General features: G+C 40.5%; 1 protein-coding gene across 1 annotated transcript in view; it reads right to left on the reverse strand.

Annotated features, from left to right (window-relative positions):
* Nucleotides 1-260: 260 nt before the first annotated feature.
* LDAF1 (lipid droplet assembly factor 1) overlaps nt 261-10,443 on the reverse strand; it is a 16,525-nt gene continuing 6,342 nt past the window's right edge. The window contains exons 3-5 of the mRNA XM_044657456.1: nt 6,250-6,418; nt 4,737-4,875; nt 261-1,012 (exon numbers count right to left, since the gene is read on the reverse strand). Of these exons, the coding sequence (XP_044513391.1) occupies nt 934-1,012; nt 4,737-4,875; nt 6,250-6,418 (387 nt within the window). The 3' untranslated portion in view covers nt 261-933. The remainder of the gene's footprint in view (nt 1,013-4,736; nt 4,876-6,249; nt 6,419-10,443) is intronic.

Raw genomic sequence — 10,443 nt, forward strand, 5'->3', positions numbered from 1 at the left:
CTCTATAGTGAATCTGACAAGCTTCTCTGAAATGCAGACCATCCATAGTTCAATGGAGACACTGGCTAGCACCCAAACCCCCACTTAGAAGACATTAAAAGGCAAAGTAAATAAATAGAATTTTGTTTAATAAAATAGCACAAATGATTTATTACCACAGGAGAAGTGCTAAAGTATGTCCTTTTATATACATTTTCTAGGAAATGGACCAATGGAGCAAACTTTCAAACCATACATTAAAAGAATGCACAAAGTGGTTGTTTTTTTTGTTTTGTTTTTTTAATAAACCGTTAAAAAAATTAACAGTACATGAAATCTGGAGAGTATTTCTTTTAGTCCAAATACCTTTAATGCTAAAATCCACTAGCAGAATTTCAGTCTTGAATAAGTGGTTCCTGATATACCCAAATGTTATTATTCTGATAAAAGCAATTAAGGCTTAAGGGTTTCTTTTTCTCCCCATTCCCCGACTCCAAATGAAAGAGGACAATCTGCCAATGTGCTTTGAATAAACACCCATATCTATACAAGTTGGGCTCTTAGATGTTGAGACCCAAGACATATGTTTGGGCTTTTATAGACTACTAGCAGCCTCCTTGTCCAGGAAGGGTTTTTTTAGTCTTTTACTCTGGAAGAGAGCTGGGGAAAGGGAGGGAGTTGTGTCATTTCCCAGAGTTGGCAGTACTGCTCCTGTGAGTATAGCCCCATAACAGAGCCTACATGACATCAATAGCCCAAGGACCCTGTGAATCCTCCAGGATCCTGTTCTCCCAGGGATCCTGCAACAATCAACCCTGAAAATACTAAAGAATATTTCTATAGTGGTGTTCACCTACCTATCCTATTAGTCTTGCACCCTGAAAAAAATCCATAATCTAATGTTGTATACACAGCATGTTTCCCAAAGCCTTTAAGACAAAGCACTGGTTTCACTCAGTCGTGTCTGGTAGAATCAGGATACTGGACAGTCATTGGGCACTTGTTTCCAAGGATTTGCTGATGCTTCGGCGAGCTGAAAGCAGAAGAAGAAGGGAAGAGTTAGCTCTAAGACTTCATTGAAGTTTCCATAACTAAATATTTAGCTTTCTTTGCCACTCCTTAGGAGAACTGTCACTGTTGGGCCCATTTTCCAGGTTATCTAGGGGGCAGAGTGGTTAGAGTGCCATGCCTGCAGTCAGAAAGACCCCCTCTCCCCTCCTGTGTTCAAATCTCGCCTCAGGCACTAGCTATGTGACTTGCCCAGGATATCACAGTTGTTAAGTGTCTGAACTCTTGGCCCAGCTCTATGCACTCTATCCACTGTGCCACCCAACAAGGTGGCATACTTCTATAATCCCTGCTCCTGAGCAGGATGGGAGCTGCTGCATTGCTTGAATTTAGGAGTTCCTAGCAATAGGAAGACTAGAAAGCCAATGAGGTATCCACACAATCTGGCACCAACATGGGGAGGCTAAGGATTAGGAGTATTGAAGCAATCAACAATGGGTTCAAACCCATAGGTGGCCACTTCACACCAACCTAGGTGAAATGTCAAGACCCAGATTCAAGGGAAAAAAGATACTAACCAGCCAAAGCAAGTTTCTTTCTTTATACTAAGAAAGGACTGTTGTACACCATGGAGAAAAGAGCTACAATGGCAACATCCTCAAGCTGCTAGGTGCCTGTCTTCCCACAAAGATCAACATGTGGCTTTGAGGGAACATGAAGACCCCATCTGAGGTGAGTTAGGTGGAGTCAGGAAGACCCGAGTCCAAATCTGGCCTCAGACACTTACTGACAATGTCGCTCTGGCCATAATTTAACCTTTGTTTGCCTCAAGTTTCCTCATCTGTAGAATGGGGATAATAATTGCACCTACCTTCCAGGGTTGTTGTGAAGATCCAATGATATATTTGTAAATTGCTTAGTATAGCTCCTGACATGTAGTAAGTATGATATAAATATTAACTACTAATATTATTTCTCTGCTACTTTGGGGTTATTCTATCCTGCTCTTAAGTAGAGTACTTCACATGGAATGGAGTAGATGACAACCTTGTGAGATCTCAAAAGGTAAAGAAGCCCATGCCATAGTATATTATCCGTATGGCCATAAGAAGTCACCTTAGCAGTGAGCCTGACTAGCCATGGAGATGCCATTCCCTTTATTTACTGGCTGCTCTGCAAGGGGAAATGAATTTGGATGGGAGGGTGGGGAAAACAGCTTGTAACAAACACTTGAAGAAATTTAAGGGACTGAGGTGGTATGGGGAGAATGGGCCCCCAGGTGGGGCAGGAAATGTTTCATACTTCTTAGATCTTCTCAGTAATTGATAGGAATCAGTTAAATGAATCTGACATTCTAATCTGTTTGATATATGGGAGGAAAAAACGGAAATTGCCATTGATATTGAGTGGAACACCCCAGAATGAGGACTCAAGCCAACAGCATGAGGGAGACACCTCCAATCTTTCTGGGATAACCCTGGAACCATTTGAAGGGCTGATAATAGTTCTGGGAACGAAAGGCATCAGCGAACAGTGGAATACAGATCCCCAAGGCTTATAAGGAATGTGCATGTGTGTGTGTACCCCCCACACACACACACACAGAGTGCCTTGACTTATATTAATACTTAATATGTGCCAGAAGCAGTACTTGAACTTCAGCCCTCCTGAATCCAAGACCAGCTCTCTATCTAATACCGTGCTGCCTGCTGCTTCTCAGTCTAGAGATTTAAAGACACTGGAAGCCACTGGGGGGCCACTAGGGGAGCAATTGTTCCAATAAAGAGTTTAAAACTCCTCAAATTTTATTTGATGAGTCAATATTTCCATTCTCATGCCTGTTCTGATTCAATAAGGGGAAATACCTACTGAAACCAGCTACCTTGTATAACATAACTCCCCCCTCACCTACCCTTCTGTCCAACTAAAGTGGTCTTCTTGCTGCTCAGCTCAAGACATTTCATCTACTCTTTCCATGACTTCTGCACACGTTGTGCCTTATATGCTTAGAATGCATTCCCTACTCACTTCTGCCTCTTAGAATCTCCACTTTCCTCCAAAATTCCACTCAAATGCCATCTCTCACCAGGAAGCCTTTCCTGATCACCCCATGCTATGAGTGCTTCCTTTCTGAATAGTTTCTTTGTATTTATTTTGAATATCCTCATATATGTACATATTGATTCCATAAGCTCCTTAAAGGCAAGAAATTTCATTTTTGGCTTTGCTTTCCCAGTGCCTAATACAGTATGTTAGAGCAGCTAGATGGCTCAGTGGACAGAGCTCTGGGCTTGGTATCGTGAAAACTCATTTTCCTTTCAATTGGGGAATGGCTGAACAAATTGTGGTATATGCTGGTGATAGAATACTACTGTGCTCAAAGGAATAAAAAACTGGAGGAATTCCATGTGAACTGGAACTACCTCTAGAAATTGATGCAGAGTGAAAGGAGCAGAACCAGGAGAACATTGTACAGAGACTGATACACTGTGGCACAATCGAACATAATGGACTTCTCTATTAGCAGCAATGCAATGACCCAGGACAATTCTGAGGGACTTATGAGAAAGAACACTATTCACATTCAAAGGAAGAACTGTGGGAGTAGAAACACAGAAGAAAAACAACTGCTTGAACACATGGGTTGATGGGGATACTATTGGGGATGTAGACACTAAACAATCACCTTAGTGCAACTATCAATAATATGGAAATAGGTCTTGATCAATGATACATGTAAAACCTAGTAGAATTGCATGTCAGCTATGTGGGGGGGGGGGTGGCTTGGGGGAGAGGGAAAGAACATGAATCATGTAACCATGGGAAAAATATTCTAAATGAAAAAAAAAACAACTCATTTTACTGAGTTCAAATCCAGTCTCAGACATTTACTAGCTGTGTGACCCTGGGCAGGTCACTTAACCCTCTTTGCCTAAATTCCTCATCTGTAAAATGATCTGAGGAAGGAAATGGCAAACCAGTCTAGTACCTTTGCCTAGAAAACTCCCAAATGGAGTCACGAAGAGTTAGACAGTACTGAAAAACAATCAAACAACAACAATATAGTGTATGGGACATTGGAGATGCCTAATAAATGTTGAGTGATTATAAAATGAACTAATGGATAATTTATCATAGATTTAGAACTCTAGTGGGTTTCAGGAAGGACTCTACACATAGTCTTTCCATAGAAGTGCGGAAGCAGTGCACCTGAGATTAAAAGCCTAGATATTTGGCATGTTATAGAAGCCCCTGGTCCTTGTAGGAATTCTTAATCATTTTTATGTCAGGGACTCCTTGAGAAGTCTAGAGAAGCCCATTTCTCAGAATAATAATTGTAAATGCATAAAACAAAACACATAAGATCACAAAGGAAACCAATAATTATAAAATAGTTATCCAAAAATGTTTTTTCTTAAAAACACAGACACAAGGGTAGCAAGGTGGTTCAATGGATAGAAAGCAAGGCCTGTTGATGAGAAGTCCTGGGTTCAAATATGACCACAGACACTTACTTCCTAGCCGTGTGACCCCTGGCAAGTCACCAAACCCCAATTGCCTAGCCCTCACTGCTCCTCTGCCTTGGAACCAATACTTAGTGTCAATTCTAAGACAGAAGGTAAAGGTTAAAAAAAAAAAGTTCACAAGCACTAAGTTAAGGACTCAATCTAGAAAGTAATAAGGAGTTGCTATACATATTTTTTCCAATCCTCAAATAAGGAAATTACATTATTATGTTAATATTTTACCTGAAAGAGAACCAATAGTTGGTGAGGCTGGAGAGAACCACATAACACACGCTAAGTGTCCCGGACATGGCCAGCGATACGAAACCCAAGCCACACAGCACACACAGCAGAGTGAGGCCGCCTATAGAAATCACAACTCCTGGAGAGAGGAGAGATGCCAGTAAGGAGAGAGCTCAAGCAAGTTACAAGTTCCTTGGGAGGACCCAACACCATACAAAGTTATGATCAAATGATACATGGAATACCCAGTGGAATTGTGTGTTGGCTAAAGGGGGTTAGGAGGTTTGGGGGAGAGGGAAAGAACATGAAATATGTAACTAGGAGAAAATACTCAAAAATTAAAAAAAAAAAAGTTATGATCATTTTCTTTAGTGGTGTCTTGGCCTTAAGTCAAGGGGATTTTTGGGCTATGTATCCCTAAGTTTAGCAAAATGTCTTATGCCCCAAACTAAAAAAACAAAACAAAACAAACCTTAGGAGCAAGTTTAGTGACCAGATTTCTCCCCCGCCACTAAGGCAGAGGGAAAGATGAGCAAGGAAGACAGAGTATCAAAATGAATACTTCGTATTTTCAGAATACTTGCCATCTGAAAAGCCTAGAGCAATTTCCAAGCTACCTTCCAGAGGAAAATAAAGAAAAAAATCATAGAACTATCAAAAAGAGGAATAAAATCCTCTCTTCAAGGTCAGCTAGGAATTGGTACTTAAGGATAATTTCCATCTTGACGGTAATTTCTAATTGGCATTAAGAACTACATAAGAGAAAGGTAAAAGAACAAAAGGGGGTTCTGAGCTTAATCAGAAGCATTTAGTCTAAGAGATTTTGACCAGAACAGACATAATATTGCATATAATAAGTACTCAAAAAATGTTGTTCAACTAAATGGTCTTAGGCACAAGGCACTTAATCTTTGGGACTTAGTTTCGCCTTCTGTAAAAATGAGGGTGTTGAGGGGGAAGCTGGGTGGCTCAGTAGATTGAGAACCAGGCCTAGAGACAGGAGGTCCTAAGTTCAAATCTGGCCTCAGACATTTTCTAGCTATGTGACCCTGGACAAGTCACTTAAGCCCCATTGCCTAGCCCTTACTGCTCTTCTGCCTTGGAACCAAAACATAGTAGTGATTCCAAGATGGAAGGTAAGGGTTTAGGGGAAAAAAAAAATTAGGATGTTGCATTAGACTTCCCTGGCTTTCTTGAAGTTCCAACTAAAATCCCATCTCTTACAGGAAGCCTTTCTCATCCTCTCTTAATTTTAATTCCTTCCTCAATTAATTGTTTTCCTTTTTATCCTTTATATATGGCTTGCTTTGTATATAGTTCATGGCGTGTTGTCTTGCCCATTAGATCGTGAGTTCCTTGAGGGCAGAAACTGTCTTTTGCCTCTTTTTGTACCCCCAGGGTTCGGTACATGGTAAAAACAATAAATACTGACTGACAGCGATCAGTAACATACCTTCCAACTCTACATCTAGGATCCTATAACCCATTTTATGGAGATAAAAATATGAAATACCTTCCACTAATATAACTCCAACACAGGCAGCCAGAGACATCAGGACCACAAGCAGCAGGAAGAATCCAATAGGGATGGCAGATATCATGAGGAACATCAGCAAGGTCAAGGCAACAAAAGGATGTTTATCTAGGTACTGACCAATGGCAGAGTTCATAAAAGCAATCACCTGTGGACAAAACGGAACACAATTATATATAAAGCAGGATGTCATTTTTAACTTCTTTGCAGAGGACAGCATCCCAAGGCCTTTCCTCTTATATTCCTGACATGATTCTACTCCAAAAGAAGACATCTGTCTGGGTAAAGAGTTATCCAGATTGTGAGTGTGGAATGTTCTGACGGATGTGACAAAACCCAAAAGACAAGTCTAAAACTTGGGCCAAAGAGAAGGTTTGGGACTTTCTGAGGGAGTATGCGATGGCTTGAAGCTATGATTTCATCCATGAGATAATAAAGTGCCTAACAGTACCTGGTACATAGTAGGTGCTATATAAATGTTAGCTATTATTATTATTATTATTATTATTATTATTATTATTATTATTAGGCCAGTTTGGTGTTGCAGAGGATAGTGTGCCAGGTCTAGAGTCAGGAAGACTCATCTTCATGAGTTCAAATATCATCTCAGACACTTGTTAACTATGTGACCTATAGGCAAGTCACTTAATCCTCAGTTTCTTCACCTATAAAATGAGCTAGAGAAGGAAATAGCAAATAACTCTAGTATTTCCCAAGAAAATCCCAAATGGAGTAGGACATGACAAAACAAATCATTACGTGGGGAACTCATGGTATGGAAACTCCCCCTCTCTCTACTTACATCCATGTGGGAAATTTAGAGTATGAAAACACCTTCCACACATTCTAAGACAGAAGGTAAGGGTTTTTAAAAAAAAGCTTAATAAATACCTTTTCATTCATTCACTTATTCAATCATTCCTCCATTTAATACAAGCTGACCCAGAGAGCCTCTGAGTTCCTTTCTTTTTCTTTTGTTTAAACCTTTAAGTCATAGAATCAATACTGTGTATTAGCTTCAAGGCAGAAGAGTGATAAAGGCTAGGCAAAGGGGGTTAAGTGACTTGCCCAGGGTCACACAGCTGGGAAGTGTCTGAGGCCAAATTTGAACCCAGGAGTTCCCGTCTCCAGATCTGCCTCTAGGTACCCCAAGAACTCTATTTTTGCCTTGCTTTGTATACCCAGAGACACTTAGTGTAGCCACTAGTATCTAATAAAGACTTATTAACTGTCCTACTGATTATCAAATAAAAAGCATGGTGTTCTAGCTAGAACTGCTGCAGGAGTGAATTTGATAGTGGACATTTCAGGGATGGTGCCACATAGGTAGAGAAAAACATGGGAGAGGAGGGGACTTCTGGGGATTTTCCCAAGATTACAACATGTAAAGAGTTTAACCTATTCGACCTACATTTGTGGCCAACTTAATGCAATAACCCAGTCCACAGAGGAGAAGTGGAGTTCTGTAATCCTGCTTAGATCTACAGTATTTCCTTGGATTATGAAATCTTTCCCATCTCCTGAATTTAATTTTGGTTCAAGAGTTTCAATGGTCAAGATAACCAGAGAGTGGAAAAAGATCTTTTTTGCAGTGGGTAGGTACAAGCCTGAAAAACCTGGCTGGCCAGGGGCAGCTAGGTAGCAGAGTAGATAGAGGACCAGGTCTGGAGTTGGGAGATCCTGGGTTCAAATCTGGCCTCAGCCACTTCCTAACTGTGGGACCCTGGGCAAGTCACTTACTGCCCCCCCCCCATTGCCTAGCCCTTGCCACTCTTCTGTCTTAGAACTGATGTTGTTATAGAAAAAATCATCAGGAAACTCAAATGGCATTCAGAATGAGGACAGAAAGATCTTTATTATGTACAGACCCACAGGGAGATCACATCTCCCATTGGAGGAACAGGTATTTTATATTCTATATCTGGTCTGGCCTCCAGCTTGTCTTGAAACTGGAGGGAGCTAGAAAGGGGGTGGCTGTCTGTCCTTCAGGCTGAATTTCTTCATCAATATTAAGAAAGGATTAAAAAAAACCTATTCTTTGTGATAGAAGTAAGAGGACCTCTAAGGTCCCTACCAACTCTAAAAAAAAGGTTGGTTGGCCAAGTGAGAATCCCAGATCTTGGCTTGCTTATATCTACTTCTGAATACACTTAGGTGCTTTTCTGGGGCAACACCTTTGGGGAGGCCATTCACTAAATCAGGACAGCAAAAAAATAGCTTGCAGGTAGTGTTGCTTAAATTATTTAAAAATGGTGGCCAAATTGAAACCATAGAGTTTTAATTCAGGTTGGCAACAAAAGGAGAAATAACAGAGAGGCATCAGGACTGGTTAGAACCATAAGTACTGTTATCTTGGGGCCATTTGGGGGCGAGAGGGTGAGGGAATGATTAATAAACTGTCTCATATTACACCTCCCACTCTGTTTTCCTTTTAACACCTTACTCTCCAAGTAAAGTAAGGACTGCTTACTGCTCCACAAACTCATCCTGCTCTCAAGTATTGCCAAATATTTTGTTTGTTTTTTTATTGTTGCCATTAGCAAAGAACAGCCAAATTATCCGGTGCTGTCTTTTTAATACCACACCGCTGATGTCTGACAATAATATTAAACTGTTTCTCCAGGAGTAGTGATAGGTATGCTCCCAGTTGTCCTCCTTGCCAAGAAAAGGCATTTGTGGCATCTGCATGGGTTGGCACAGGGTTAGGAAGAGAGATGGTGGGACTGATTTTTACCTCCCACATTATCTCCAGCCTTACAATTGTTTGCAACACAGACCCTGAGACAAAAACAAAGCTTTTTATTTTTTTTTTTTTAAACACTGTATATCAATGTCAGAAATTCCTACTTGGATCAGAGAAGTTTCATTCTTTATTTAGCCCAGGATTTTGTCTCTAATAGTAGCACCATGGGATGTTTGGTGGGAGAAGATAGTAGTTTTCTTCTATAATTTCATCCCCAGAAAAAACATAACCCAAACATCCTTTTTTATTTCTAATAATTTTCCTAATATTAACAATTACCAATTTTCTATCAAGAAAAGCATGCTATAATGGTGAGAGCTGGCCTTTGAGTCAGGAAGCACAGGTCCAAATCCTGTCTCTACCCGTGTCACCACAGGTGAGTCAATTAGACCTTTTGGTACACACCCTTTTTCCCCCTTCCCACTTCATAGCATGTCTCTAAGGCTATTTGTTTTAGAAGAAGTTCTGATGTGTGTTGGTAGAGGCTGTTTTCAGACCCAAAGTTGTCTGTGCCAACAGAATCAGAGAACTATTTTTTTAATGGGTCAATCATTTTAGAATATATCTAAATCCTTAGTTACTTATATTTTTTAAAACTAAAGTCAGGCCTGGAGATAGGGGTTCTGGGTTCAAATCTGTCCTCAGATACTTCTCAGTTTATGACCCAGGGCAAGTCTCTTCACCCCCATTGCCTAGCCCTTATCACTCTTCTGCCTTGGAACCAATGCACGGCGTTGGTTCTAAAACAGAAGGTGAGCTGTAAAAAAAGTGATGCATACACATCCACAAATGACTGCTGGTGAAAGTGTACAGAGCGGGAATTTTGTCATTAGGTCTCAAGTCCTACCTCAGATATATTCCAGTTGTGGGGCCACAGGTAAGCTACTTAATCTCTTAGTGCCCTTAGGTGCTCTTGAAGATAATTAAATTATAGACAAGCCAGTGATCAGACCCAGTAGCCCCAGAGCTGGGGCTGGAGTTAGGAAGACCTGTGTTTACAGATATTTCAATCAATCAATCAAGTCAATTAATCAAGCAACATTTACTAAGCAACTGCTATAAAACACTATGCTAAAGTGGAGATAAAGAAGCAAAAGACAGTTCCTGTCTTAGCTGTGTGACCCTGGCCAACTCACTTAACTTATTTGCCTCCATTTCCTCATCTGAAAATGGGGATAATAGCAGCACCTATCTCCAAGGGTTGTTGTGAGGATCAAAAGATATGATATTTGCAAAGTGCTTAGTAAAGTGTCTACCATAAGTACTATATATTATGTTAAGTATTAATTATTATTGCTATTATTTCATTGGAAATAGGAGTTTCTCCACAGGAGTTCTTTTCTTCCCTTTCCCTTCCTCCCTCCTTCCTTCTATTCTTCCTTCCTTCCTTCCTTCCTTCCTTCCTTCCTTCCTTCCTTCCTTCCTTCTTT

This window comes from Gracilinanus agilis, chromosome 1 (genome assembly GCF_016433145.1).
Source record: "Gracilinanus agilis isolate LMUSP501 chromosome 1, AgileGrace, whole genome shotgun sequence".
NCBI classification, from domain to species: Eukaryota; Metazoa; Chordata; class Mammalia; order Didelphimorphia; family Didelphidae; genus Gracilinanus; species Gracilinanus agilis.